The sequence below is a fragment of the Chiloscyllium punctatum genome, chromosome 41, assembly GCF_047496795.1.
Source record: "Chiloscyllium punctatum isolate Juve2018m chromosome 41, sChiPun1.3, whole genome shotgun sequence".
NCBI classification, from domain to species: domain Eukaryota; kingdom Metazoa; phylum Chordata; class Chondrichthyes; order Orectolobiformes; family Hemiscylliidae; genus Chiloscyllium; species Chiloscyllium punctatum.
The window spans coordinates 48,130,731-48,145,708 of record NC_092779.1 but is presented as its reverse complement, the minus strand read 5'-3'; the positions used below and the strand labels follow the sequence as shown (position 1 = coordinate 48,145,708).

The following is a 14,978-nucleotide window of genomic DNA, read 5'->3' as shown; positions in this document are numbered from 1 at the left end:
GAAGGTGGCACAAAAATGGCTGACCATGAGTATTAGTTGACATAGATGGTAGAGGAGACTTTTAGCAGAAGCAGTAGCTTGTTTAGTGTAGTATTAAGGCAAAACATAAGTTAGGACAATTGTAGTTTTGTAGACAGAATTTATATCTAAGGTAACAAGAATAAGATAGTACAAAGGATCTTACTGCAAACAACAGCTATAGCTGTTGATACAGAGACAGCTGTATAAGGAGACCCTCAAATATGCTGATAGAACAATTTCATACCTAGCTGATTTGAAGTCGAAAGTCAGAGATCCATCACAAATAAAGTTACTTTGAAAATTAGGTATGAACAGGTAGGGAAAGAGTTAAGTTCTGAACTTAAGAGGTTCAGCTGACCATGACTCAGATCAGAACTTGCAGTTAACAATAGGGTGTTGGAGGCAAGGGTAATAGGTTAACAAGATGGAAAAGCATTCATTATGTAGAACTATTTAACAATATTGGAAGCATTCAGTACGTAAGGTCAGTTTAACAGGGTGAAAAGTATTCATTTTGTGAAGCCAGTTAAGGTTCAGAACATCTATTGTATAACAGCAGATGGCTTAATCTTTGCTATTCTCACTCACTGATTGTGACAGTCACCCAATCAATATGTATGTTGCCTTATCAGGATGCTCCTCCCTGTAACATGACTATATAATTCATTGAGAAACTTCTTCCAGAGAACAGCAAAAACTCATGTCTCTGTGCATGTAGATGATCATTCTCTCCCCCTCCAGGGCCCAGAATAAAGATTAAGGAGGTAAAACTCTGTCTCTGAGAGTTTTGCTTTAACTGAGGAGGGGAAAACGGGATGACAATATTAGTTAAGATTCCCAGATAATCAGTTATAAATTTTGAAAAACACACAATAAGCATTTTAAAAAACCCAGTGAACTCTTTGGACAACTTTAGACAATAAATAAAGGCCCCCATACTGCTTACAGGGAGAACTGAATTACAGATGCAGAAAGCAACATCTAGTAAACACAGATCATGGGAATACCTGGGGTTGTCCATAAGGCTGTCCATTGCTGACAATGCAGTCACATGAGTAACCTGATTGGATTTGTAATCAATGAGCAATATTATTGGTTTGTAATAGTCAAAAGGTGGGCTGAAAACAAATGTCTAAGAGTTTACATCTTTCCTTTGTTCAGTGAAGCTTCAATAAACTCTGATGCTGAAAGTGGACTCCAGATGTCAAGCGACTTTATCATAGAAATCATAGAAATGAAACCATCGAATCCCTGAATTGTGGAAACAGGAGATTTGGCGAAACAAGTGCATGTTGATCCTCCAAACAGCAACTCACCCATATCCAGTCCCCTATCCTATTACTGTCACATTTCCCTTGGCTAATGGGCAATTTAGCATGGCCAATTCACCTAACCTACACATCTTTGGATTGTGGGAGGAAACCGGAGCACTCTGAGGAAACCAATGCAGACACTGGGAAAATGTGCAAACTACACACAGACAGTTGGCAGAGGCTGGAATCAAACTTGGGTCCCTGTCACTGAGGCAGCAGTGGTAACCACTGAGCCACCATGCCACCCTATTTATTTAAATATTCCACCCCAACACAAATTAAACACAGGAAGTAAGTTCTCAATAATGACAGAAGCCAGGACCAGGAGCCACAATTTAAAGATATGGAATAGACATTGAAGACCAAGAAGAGGAGAAATTTCTACACCCAGAGAGTGGTGAGCCAGTGGTTGAGGTCAAAGCGTTGAATGTTTTCGAGTTAGATAAATTTCTTAGGACTAAATGGATCAAATGGGTATTTAGAGAAAGTGGGAACAAGTGAGTGATCAACTATGATCACATTGAATGGCAGAGGAGGCTTGAAGCACCAAATGGTTACTCATGCTCCTACTTTTTATATTTCTACAGTTTTAAACACACTATATTTATATCACAGATACACAATGCAAATAGAAAACAATGATCCAAACAGGTCCCAGTAAAGTAATAAAAGAACAAAGTCAAGCTAATGACTTTAAAAATCAAAGCAGAATTTGTCTGTTTAATACCAATGACTAACAGTCAACACGTCTGAGCACTTAAATCTTATCTCATGGGAAAAACAACCCATGTTTGTATCCCCAGGATATTGTAGATGAAATCTCAAAGAAACCAATGCAAGGTTGTGAAAGTGATTCAGAAATTAACAGTATTTCCACCATAATTTATGTAACTTTGGCAAAACTACACAATATTACACAGTAATGCTTAACCAATTTACTGCAAGCACTGATGTTGCTATAACATGGACATATACAAGCATACCTTTACAACCATCGTGAGCCACTTTAGTCTGGTCCAGCCATTTAACTAACTTTACATTGCCTTCCCAGCCAGCATCGGGATCTGCTCCAGGTGCATCTGTTGAAAGGAAAGTATGACTTTGTTAATTCAAACCAAACAGGTTTGAAAAATATATCAAAGTAGAAATAACAAAATCATACAGCAGTTGGTCACACTTAGGTAGATGGGAAAAGTATCACTATACCTTCAGCCTAAAGGTTAGTCTGCAACTAAAACCAAGCCATATGTAACACTGAACTCAGAGGTTGAATTTTGTGCATATTCTGACAGATATGCAATTTGCTTGGCACTATTTTTCTATTTACGTAATTGACTATAAATTGACAAAAAAAAAAGGGAAGTGATAATTCAGTGAGGCTCCAGAGTTCGCTTACAGTTTTGAGGTTTGACACTTGTGCATGTGTTCCAATTAAGAGATCTGTTTGTTGACAATAAGGACAAAGTGTGCACTCGCAACACATGCAGTCAGAGTTTATGTCATCACTGTCAGTAACATCCCAGTCAGTTTCCAGACATACACCAGACTAACAAATAGAGAAAATGAAATGTCTTTGGAACTTCTTTCTACCACCTCTTCAGTTCCCTTCAGCCACTCCCCCACTTCACATCCCCGACTTGCCCTTCTCCACTCCCACCCATTGGGCATGTACAGAATGAGTACAAGCCAACAATAATATAGGCATGTTTAGAACGAAGCCAGTGCATTTGTGCAGTCTTCATGCATGCAGAATGTATTTTGCAGTTGGCAGTGATCAAGGCAACCCCATAATTTGATTGTTTTTAATCTCTTGGCAATGGATTTGTTTACAGTTTATAATTTCAAATTCAATGGCTTTTTGTATGGTTTATTATGGTCATTAGACTACAGTGATAAGGAATTTTGTGTTTTTGCTTAGTAGCACAGGATATAAACATGAACATCTTGTCTCCTTTTAGCAAAGCATTTCAACTTGCGATTATCAGGATTAGGACAAAAGACTTGAGAAGAAGGAACATCAATTTATGACAAAAGTGTGCTGAATAGTTAAGCCATCAGCATGGAGTTGCAGCAGGAAGAATAAACTGTCAATCTTAGTTTTTCATTGTTCAGCTTGATTCCATGAGAATTCATTGTACCCTTCTCACTCCCTATGACAAAAGATGCAATGGATACAAATTCATTTATCTACAAATGATGCCCATCTATTAATAGATATATATACAAATTTTCTAGTTTATGCAATGCATTTCACTGACAGTCTGACTTTTGACTTTAAACTGGTTTCTTTTTTTAAAGCATAGTCTAGATTATTTGTCAAATAGTGGAATCACAATGTTGGAGATAATATTTTGAGGGATATAAGCAGAGCCTACTGAGCACAAATCAGCATGTCATCTACTGTGAATGGCTGATGGGCAATGGGGTTTGATACTGTCTGCCAATCATCGATTTAGACCCTATCTACCTTCCCTTGAAAAAAAACCGGAAATGACATTACCCACCTTAAGAAACCAAAAAGATTTATAAATAAAAAGAGGCGGGACATACCACCAGTGCTTCAGAGACGAAATTTCTGAAAATAAACCTTCAAGCTCAGTAAGCTAACTTACATACTTATCAACTTGAGCTACAAATCTTCTCAAAAATCACTAATTGGGAACACATTAGTTACATTCTGGATTAGTGGTGCTGGAAAAGCACAGCAGTTCAGGCAGCATCCAAGGAGCAGTGAAATCGATGTTTCAGGCAAAATCAGGAATAAAGCTGTAGAGAGAGAAGGAAAACTTCTTCAAGGCAGGCATCCTTGCAAGAGAATTTGCAGTAGATCTGGTTTCCAGCATCTGCAGTCATTGTTTTTACCTCTAACATATTAGTTACATACAGCACAATGGCATGCAAATAACTAATTCATGCCGTCGGGTAAACATCTTGAATAATGGTGCCACTAGATTTTTGACTTGCAGAATGTTTCTGACATTTCCCCCAGCCCCCTAGATCCTCCCTCCATTCCTGATGAAGGGCTTATGCCCGAACCGTCGACTCTCCTGCTCCTTGGATGCTGCTGGACCTTCTATGCTTTTCCAGCACCACACTTTTTAACTCCTGAATATACAGTCTTGTATCTACATATGGTTATATTTAATTGGTTGTTGTGTCCTTAAGATCATACAGGTAAAGCTGAGCATTACAACAAGTATTCATTTAGAACAATCAAGCTGCAGGCCAAAGGTTACCTTTCTTCATAACTTTTGGATTTTGTGATTGGTACAATAAGTAGTTTTCTAAGGTATTGCTCTCAGTATGTGCAAAGATATACAGCTTTATGAAAGTGTATATTGTATTATGTACACTATACTACTCTGTTAGTGTTGCTATAAAACAAAAAGTCCAATCAGTCCCTTGTTTAAAAAGTGTTCCAGTAAAGTTTAATGGTTTATAGAGAATTTCATAAAACGTTTGATTAGATTTGCCTCAGAGTGAGAAGCAGCCAGTACACAATGATTGACTTCTTTGAAGCTTGTTCAGGATCTTCGTCCTGCTCTCACACCTCAAACTTGCAAAATGCGAGTCGGGCCCGGTTACAGATTCAAAACTGCACACCAGGTTCATATGTGACTTTGCTCAGGACTTTCTTTCATACAAGGGCAATCTGCAGTTTGCGAGTCATGATGCGCAGAGTGCACACACTGAGGTGGGCAGCTTGGAAGACCAACTTTGGTTCTTGGGGTCAATAGAATCACTAAGGTCTTAGCAGATCATAGAGCTTCTCTCTAATGCAAGAGAGAGATATACACTGAGAAACAAAAGGCAGAAGGAGAGAGAGGTAGACAACTGGTAGTGGCTTAACCTGGGGGTTACCCAGGTGTACTAATCAAGCAGCGCTGAATGGCACTGAATTACTGGAATATTGCTGGAGCTTCAATTATCTAGGCAACTGGACAGTATTCCATCACACTTTGAATTTAAGCCTGATAAATGGTGGACAGGCTGTGTGGAAAAAAAAATCTGATGGGGGGGTTAATTGCTGCAGGATTTTCAACCTCTGACCTGTTCTTCTAGCCACTGCAGTTATATGGCTAGTCCAGCTCAGTTTCTGTTCAAAGTAACCCCCAGGATGTTAATGGTGGGGGATTCAAATGACGGTAATGATTCCTCTTGCTGAGAATGATTATTGCCTGGCACTTGTGGGCACAATGTTACTTGCCACTCATCAGCCCAAGCTTAATTTTTGTGTAGGCCTTGTTTCATTTGGACATAGACTGCCTCAACTCAGTCATTGTTTTTACCTTTCTGAGGAGTTGTGTTTAATACTGAATACCAGCCAGTTATCAGGGAACATTTTAACTTTTTAAACTTTATAATGGAGGAAATGTAATTGATAAAGAAACTGAAAATGGTTGAATGTAAGACACCACCCCGCAGAAACTCAACTTTCGCAGTTAAGGTCATTGGCACCCAACTACCATGGCATCTTTCTCTGTGCAAGGTAATGACACCAATCATGGCATGGAGTGTCCCATTTATGTTTTACCACTGAACTGCTGAAGTGAAATAATTACATCATTTAAACAATGCACTGCCCGAAAATTTTTCTGGGACTCTTCTGGTACAGTGGTAGTGTCCCTATCTCTGAGCCGGAAGGCCTGGGTTCATGCACCACCTGCTCCAGAAGAGGGTAGTAACATCCCTGGACAGGCTGATACAAAAATATCTCCAACAGTTTTCTGCAGTAACATTAAATCATAACACAGGTTACACTGTATGCACTCTACTGAAAACAGCCAACAAGAACTTAAGACTGTTCCCCAAGTCCTACAGAATATACAGCACAGGAAGAGACCACTTGACCTAGTAATTTCATGATCCCCATGCTCCTCTATAGCCTAGTGTCATTCAACTTTCAATTCCTGTCTCGCTCAGGTGATATCTTACTTCCTTTTAAATGCATCAGTCCGATTCACCTGAACTACTCTCAGACAGCAAGTTCCACATTCTCACCATTCACCGGCTAGAGAGTTTCTTCTGAATTTCCAACCCGATTTTTGAAACATAGACATGATGACCTCTAATTTTGTTCTCCTCTGCAATCCCCCAAACCCTGCCAAATCAAATGCTGTGTTTGTGCCTGTTAACCTGTGAATGTGCCTATTATACAGAAGGTTACATGTTTGACAGGCTGCTTTTAAAAGGCCTTATTAACTGTCATTATTTTGAGTGATTTGAGAATTTGTACTTTGATCCTTTTGCTCAATGCTATCATTTTAAATTACTTTTCATTATTAATGTTAACACTCATTAAAATCTAATAACCCAATTATTTGCACTGGAATTCATGTACATAATATACAAGTCTATGATTCAATTCCCTTCTTATTCTTAACAAAGAAATTTTAGAAATCGGTTCCAAAGTCCAAAGTCCAAATTATTTACTATCTACTTGGACTGACAGCATTGATCTTCCCGTAACCCTATTTCCAAGAAGTATCTAATTCTGGCATTAGACCATTTATTAGTTTATGAATGGCTAACATTCATCTCAACAGCCACTCTAGAAAGCTGAAAAATACCCAACTTGAAGTTGATTTGAACTTCCTCAGCCATACAGGATGCTGGTCTCTAAAATCAGACCTTGTTACACACAATTGGGCCCGTATTATTGTGACATGGTCAAACAAACAGTCAGACTTAGCAGAAATCTAACAGTTTATAAGAGACAACTAGCTGTGTGGGATTTAAACAACCAGAGGAACACAATAGATGTCTTCAATCCATGACAAGACACCTGGGTGTCAAGATCACCATGTTTTCATTGCTAGGTATCAGAAGCCAAGACTTAAAAAAAAAATTGATGTGACTTAGTGAGCACTGATAATTCAATGACAGCTTTTAGAATTAATCTATACGGATGATATCTAGGCAATGACTGAATTAAACCAGTCTCTCTAGACTTTGTTGCATAAAGATATTGTGAGAAGGGATTGACCAAGTGTAGAGATTTAGAAGTTTTACATATTGCACTGACTGATGTCAAGGTACCTGAGGCAGACCAGGGAGTGTTTAATTGGAAATTACACATACAACCAGCGTCATTGTCTTGCTGATGCACTTTGATCTTACTGTCTTGAATATAACAATGTTTCAGGTCTTCCCTTCATTTGAAGGAAATGTAACTACTGTCACAAAGTACCAAGATCTGGACAACATTCAAGCTGACAAATACCAAGTAACATTTGCATTGCGAAAGTGATAAGCAACAATGATCAAGAGAGAATCTTGCCATCAACTCTCAACATTCAATGGCATTACTAATGCCAAATCCCCCATTATCGACATTGATGGTTACTACTGACCAGAAGCTGAAGTGAGGCAGTTATTTAAAATACTGAAGGGCAGTCAGAGGCTAGAAATTCTGTGGTAAGAACCCAATCTCCTCACTCCCCAATGGCTGTCTACCATTGATAAGACAAGTTAGCAGTGCAACACAAGTCTCTCCATTTGCCTATACCAAATTCAAGATGACAGGTCATCAAACTTGTTCAGGACAATTACAGAGACTAATAAATGTTGGCCTGGCCAGCAACTCCCACATCCCATGAACAATAAAATATTGATTTTAGTTCGGGACAAGGGAATATGGGGTTAATTGACTCTCTACCGCCTGTGCAATCTCCCCATGCTAACCATGTGCACATTACAGGAAAAGACAAAACATTCAGATTACAGATATTGAATTAAGCAGAAGATTGAGAACTCTAAATAAGAATACATTGTTTCAACTTTGAAAATCACAGGATTTAGGTTGCACTTGCATTGTAATAATTCACACCTGATACATTGTAATGGCAGATGGTTGGTGCTGCATATACTCTAATGAGTTCTTAGTTCATATCCAACTTTACTGATATTCATCATTGTTGCAAATTACTTTTGATAGAAGTTTATGCAAATACAAGAAATTAAGTTAAATGAAGGAATCCAGAATTTCTGCCAGAGAAGCTCTTACTGCACCAAAAATGGGTGGAGGCGGCTCAGAGAGACAGATACATGAAATGTAAAGTACCTACCCAATGCAAGAAAGAGGATTGGAAAAGTTAGGACTGTTAAGTTTAGGAGTAAATTAGTTTTTAAAATAGTAGTGACTGGCCCTGAATGTAAATATGAATGTGGAGACTTATCCCTCAAGAAATGTCATGCTACCAGTTTTTGAAAATAAGTTTTTATTTGTTTGTCTCTTCTAGCAAACGTTTGTAATTCCCATTTTGCCTCCAGAATACAGTTTACATGTTGTTTATATTCCCTGTTTTTTTTTCTGGCTGTGTTTTTTTTAGAAAATAGAATCCTCACAGCGTGGAAACAGGCCATTCGGCCACAACAAGGTTCACATCAATCCTCCCAAGGGCACTCCACTCAGAGCCACCCCCTACCCTGTCCCTGCAATTTCCAACATTCACACCTAACCTACACATCCTTGAACACTGTGGGTAATTTAGCAAGGCCAACCCACCTAACTTGCACATCTTTGTACTGTGGGAGGAAACCAGAGCACCCGGAGGAAACCCACGCAGACACAGTTGGAAGTTCTTTGATCAGACTCAAGAGTCTGAACGTTGCCTGCCCTGTTCACAGACACCACAGAGCCCCTGCACCAAGACATATGCCAGATTAGAAGAAAGATCCTTGAAAAACATGCAAAATCTTTGCAAGAAAAGATGAGTAGTGAAAGGCATTTCCAGAAGATGAGAGGACATAGTTTTAGGATAAGAAGTAGCAGACTTAAAACAGATGAACAGAAATTACTTCTTTCAAAGTACCACAAACCTGGGGAATTCACCACCCCACAGTGGATGCCAGAACACTGAGTAAATTTGAGGAGGAGATCATCAAATTTTTAACTAGTACTGGTTTAAAGGGTTATGGAGAGTAGGCAGGCAAGCAAGTGGACACGTGATCACATGAACGATTCAAATGGAGGAGCAGGTTCAAAAGGGCCAAATTACCTATTCTTGCTCCACAGCTCTTATGGTCTTCACCATGAGGAGAGACAAGAACTTGGGTTTTCTTTGTACTTCTGAGCAATGTCCATTACTGCTCTCTTTTCTGCATTAAATTTCATCTTTTGTGGATATTCCTCTTCACTGGTCTGTTTGCCCTAAAGTATAATCCCCACTCATTATATAAAATTTGAAAATGTAGTAATATGCAAGCAATGTGCCCTGTTCACCCAAGTCCTGCTCATTATTACAGACCAGTATTACTAATATTAATCCTTTAGGAACACTCCTGTTTACCTCTTTCAAAAGAACCATTAGCCATCACTTTGTCCCTTTAGTCAATTTTTAAAATTATACTACTTTTAGCTTCTTATAGAATCTTAAAGATTTTGCAAGCAAGATTACATGGCACTTTGTGAAACACATTTTGAAAGTGTGTATAAGGCGCACACGCTTCAATTTGTTTTAAATCTTCAAATTTTCTTGCATAATCGGCACATCAAAAGAGAACAGGAAGAATGTGGTCAAAACCTCTACAAAATTTCTATGAAACCTATGAAATTTCCATCTTGACTGTCCCCACCAAAATCATGCCACCTGGACCAATTGACATCTCTACTATGAGAACTTATGTCCCAACTACTTTTTTATATCCTACCCAATTGTGCTGCTGCCATCTGCACTGCTACTACTGCATTTTATTCACTTTCATTGTTGCCAAGGTGTTCACTTATTACCCTGCCATGTCCTCAGTATCCAGGTAAAGATCCGTTTTGTTCTCCTCCACGGTACGGCATGGTGGCACAGTGATTAGCATTGCTGCCTCACAGCACCAGACATCGGGTTCAATTCTCGCCTCAGGCGACTGACTGTGTGGAGCTTTCACATTCTCCCCGCATCTGCGTGGGTTTCCTCCGGGTGCTCCGGTTTCCTCCCGTAATCCAAAAACGCGCAGGTTAGGTGAAACGGCCATGCTAAATTGCCCGTAATATTAGGTGAAGGGGTAAGTGTAGGGGAATGGGTCTGGGTGGGTGGTGCTTCGGCGGATCGGTGTGGAATTGTTGGGCAGAAGGGCCTGTTTCCACACTGTAAGCAATCTAATCTAATTAACCTCAACCTTACTTTGAGTAGCATTTTACAACAGCTTATAAAACAGTCTTTGGATTCCAGTTGTTAATACAACTAACAAATAAACCCACACAAGGTCACATTTCCATAATCACACCAGGCAATATCCACTGAGTAAGTAAATTGACATAGTGCCTTATTGTTTGTCAACAATTGAACAGCTTGAGAAAAATGCAAGTCTGTGTTTGGTACTGAATTGCATATTAAGAACTAGTTGGTACAGTGGGCTGGGAAAATATTCCTTTCATTTCAGGAATTTGAGATAAAGTCTGGCCATCAGTTTGAAAGTGTAAATATATCTAAAGTATATATTAAAAAAATTATTCATTTGAGTTAGGATTTTGAATCAGTGGCATGAGGGGCTTTTAATATTTCTACTTGCATATGTGTGTATGACTACTGGAGTGATAAATGATAATGTCTTTGCATTGCACAAACCGTACAACTTGTTTTGCTTAGAGGAAAATCCCAGAGTTGTAAAAGTTTCTGATTTCAATTTCCAGAAGTCCTGACTGGAGTCAGATGAAAAACGCAGCTTCTCCTGATGAAAAGAAATAGTTGGGCACAATTAGAAAGTGGGCTACCACAGTCTAAGAGTTTTTAAGATGTAAAATACCAGACCAGTGTGAATGGTTAGAAACCTGAAGGTGTTATTTGAAGATGTAAAAGTCCACGTTCAGCAGACTAATCAAGAAAAAGGATCTCAAAATGTTTAAGACTAAGAATTAAAAGAAACTGATAAGTCAAACCTGCAGATGTGATTGACAAAGGTAATCTTTTTGATAAAGTGATGGTGTTGGGATAGATGAGTTTTATTTCCACTTTCAAATTGTGTTGTATATAAATAGTCTGGTGTATTCTGTTTGATTTTCATATCTTTTGCATAATAAACTTTTGATTTATTGTTGAAACCAAATTTGCTGCATTGTATTTTGGTGAAAGAAATCCTTATTAAAACAAAAAAGCAACAACAAAAAACATGGTCTGGTCAAGCTAGGTTTCAATCTGGGATACATCCAGAAATAATGGCCAGGATCATAACATAATTCTTTAGCAAAGACCTGACCTAATTTCCAACAAGAATAGGCAGAGCACAAATGATGACCTCAATGCTTGCTGATAAAGGAAATGGAAACAAAAATCGCAATGGGGAAAAGCCAGAGTGTACTCATAAGCACGTTGCTGAAGTAGGACAAAGAAACTGCAGCAGTTACAGGTGTGATCCATTATCTAGAATTCAAATCTTTCATTCGAGTACAGAATTCAACCAAAATTATGTAAATAAACTAATTTAACACTCAATGTCACTGATATGCTAGTAAGGAGGTCAACTGCCTCTCCTGTAGTCTCAAGGACAACCACTGAAAGCATTTATATTGGTACTACATATCGTCCTTTAAATCAAGCACATTGTATTATTGTATTCCAGCTGACCTTTTTACTGTACATACATAGATCCTATTTGGACAGTGAAACTTCATTACATAATAAATTTTGCCGCATCAACATTTCTGCCTCTTTCCCCCTTATATTTTCTCCCACTGCTCTCAAATGCATCACATCAGGCCTGTCTGCCTGTTTCCATTAGCCCACTGACCGATTTAGGAAATTCTGATAATGAAGTCTGTTACAGAAATATGTTATCACACACCTCTGGGGCAGATGGGACTTGAACCCTCATGTCCTGGCCCAGAGGTGGGGTTATTACCATTGTAACACAAAGGCTTCTCTGACATTATAAACCAGAGGAAACTAACTGCTTCAGTTTGCCCACAGGTAGTGTTAAGAAAGGGGCCGCATAAAACCCACGCAACAATAGATTACTACCAGCTGCTCTGATGCAGAAAACTGTAGATAATAGACAAATCATAATTCAAAGCAAACATACATCAATTGACTAGCCTTTGCATTCTGACAAATCGGTTAACAGCCAGGGTAATGTTGCAAAAAAACTTTTCAATCTCCCTCGTCTTTAAATACTTGCCTTAAATTCAAATTATGATTTGTTTTTTTTTTAAGTACAAACCGAGTTAGAGCAATAGAATGCTGGCAGTACGTAATGATGCTATTCGGCCCACCATGTGCGCTGGTTGTCTAAAACAATCTCAATCAGCACTGGGGCCAGGGGGAAAGCAACACGAACAATTGCAATTTTTGCTTCCACGCCCGACAAAAAAAATTCTAAAATAGGACGGAAATGTAAAGCAACAAGAGAAACATTTTCAGAGGGAGGTCTGAATTAGTATCTGCGCTGTTGGAACAGGAACGTCCAACTTCTAAATAAGCTCATGGCGAGGGAAACGCGTGAGTGGGTTGACTTCAGACGATTTCACAGTAAAATAGGAATTGGGATCACGTCCGCGGCGCCGTGTTGGCTCAGAGCAGCACGGAGTTACCTGCGATCCGGTTCAAGGTGACCCAGTAATGCTCATCCGGGCTGTAAGTGTCCCGGGACCACTGCAGCAGGTCCCTCGCCCGCACGTCCTGAAGCACAAAGTCCACGAAGCCGCGGGTCAGCACGTAGTAAGCGGAGCCGAAGTAGAGCTTCAGGCCGTGGGGGACGCCGCCCGCCTTCTTGGCCGAGGTCTGGATCACGTACGACTGCCCGGGGGCGAGGTGCTCCCGGTGGACGTGAGCGGTCCTGGGCTTCATGTGCTCTGGCTGCGGCACCCCCGGGGTGATGTTCCTGCTCCGCCGCTGGCTCTTCAGGAAGCGCACCAGCTCCCGGTTGGTTTTCAGCGGGTAGTCCTGGCCGCACAGGTTAATCACGTACTGCCAGCGGAGCGGGGAGCCCGCCAGCTCCTGCATGCAGTTGATGTCCGCCTGCAGCCGGGAGAAGCCGCCGTACACCACCGTCTCGCTGCGGGACGCCAGGAAGACGTTGCGGAAGCAGGAGGCGAGCTCCTGCAGCCGGCGCCTGAACTCGGCCGAGCTCTTGTTGTCCACATGGATGCAGTAGATGTTCTGCGGGGCGTAGATGGCCCTGAAGAGCCACAGCAGGGTGTCCAGGTCCTTGTGGACGGTCAGGATGTAGGCCAGGGGGAAGTCCGCCTCCTCCTGGGACAGGGGCTCGGTGATGTAGGAGTGCGCGGCCAACAGGCGGGAGCAGTTCAGCGGCCCCGGGTCCCTGGCCTCGGCACGGGACAGCTGCTCACACCGAGCCCCCAGCCCCACGGCGGCCGCCTTGCCCTGGAAGAGCGCGGCGCACAGCTCGTCCGGGTAGTCGCCGCACTCAGCCGGGTGCAGCGGCCAGGCCTGGGGCACGGGCCGCCGGAGCTTGCCGCTGCTGATGTAGATGCACAGGCAGACGGCGGCGCTCACCGAGGCGCACAGCACGAAGCTCCATTTCGCCGCATTCATTGGCTTCGCTCCGAGAGCCAGCAGCAACTTGTACCATGGTCCGGGTCCGCAGCACGGCACTGCACCCGGACACTCTGCATCGACTCTCCTTCCGCATTCCCGGCTCCACCCAGAAAGGAGGCAGGCACACTCTCCCCGGAACTCAGTGCACAGAAACATGACAGCGTGCAAACAAATGGCAACACTGCACTGCCCGCCGCTGACCATTTCCAGCATCACACTCGTCTGAAACAGAAACAAACTGCTGGTGGGGGGAGAAAAGCTCTGTGGGTCTGGGAGCATCTGTGAAGAGAGCGCACAGTTAACTTTTCGGGTCCAGTGATTCCACTGCAGAACCCCTTTTGAATTCTCCACAACCACCTGATGAAGGAGCACCACTCCGAAAGCTAGTGCATCCAGCTGTAACCTGGTGTTGTGTGATTTCTAACTTTGTCCACCCCAGTCCAACACCAGCCCCTCCAAATCATGGAATAAAGGCCAGCATCAAGAAGCTAAAAACCCAGATCAAACCATCCGGACTCTCAGATTACTGCGGAATGTTCTGAAATCAGAAACATTCAAATAGTCTATAGTCACACACTAGAACGGAAGTGAGGACTGCAGATGCTGGCGATTAGAGTGGTGCTGGAAAAGCACAGTAGTTCAGGCAGCATCCAAGGAGCAGGAAAATCGACGTTTTGGGCAAAGGCCCTTCATCAGGAAACGTCGATTTTTCCTGCTCCCCGGATGCTTCCTGACCTGCTGTGCTTCTCCAGCACCACTCTCATCTTGCCTATAGCCGCACACTGACACCAGTGTGAGAAAATCCAGTAAATCTTGTAATGGTGCTTACAAAGGTGACATGTTTCTCTACTCAGGACAGAACTCCAATAGGTTCATGTCTAAATATGACTTTTTTTTAAAAATCCTCTCCGCTCAGGTTTTGGGAGAGTGAGTGTTATCACACAAAATGGGGAGGGGAGAGGGGGAGGTAGGGGGAGGGGAGAGAGGGAGGTAGGGGGAGGGGAGAGAGGGAGGTGGGGGAGGGAAATGGTGGAGGGGGAAAAGTCGGGGGAGGGAAGGGGAAAAGTTGGGGGAGGGAAGGGGGAAGCGAGGGGAGAAGGGGAAATGTGGGGGGAGGGAAGAGGGGGAAAAGGTGGGGGCGGGGCTGGAAGGGGGGGGG

At 41.8% G+C, this 14,978-nt stretch overlaps 1 protein-coding gene across 1 annotated transcript in view; it reads right to left on the bottom strand.

Annotated features, from left to right (window-relative positions):
• LOC140465046 (beta-1,3-galactosyl-O-glycosyl-glycoprotein beta-1,6-N-acetylglucosaminyltransferase 7-like) overlaps positions 1–13,993 on the bottom strand; it is a 38,173-nt gene extending 24,180 nt beyond the window's left edge. Inside the window, exons 1-2 of the mRNA XM_072560870.1 lie at positions 12,853–13,993; positions 2,318–2,413 (exon numbers count right to left, since the gene is read on the bottom strand). Of these exons, the coding sequence (XP_072416971.1) occupies positions 2,318–2,413; positions 12,853–13,975 (1,219 nt within the window). The 5' untranslated portion in view covers positions 13,976–13,993. The remainder of the gene's footprint in view (positions 1–2,317; positions 2,414–12,852) is intronic.
• Positions 13,994–14,978: the final 985 nt, after the last annotated feature.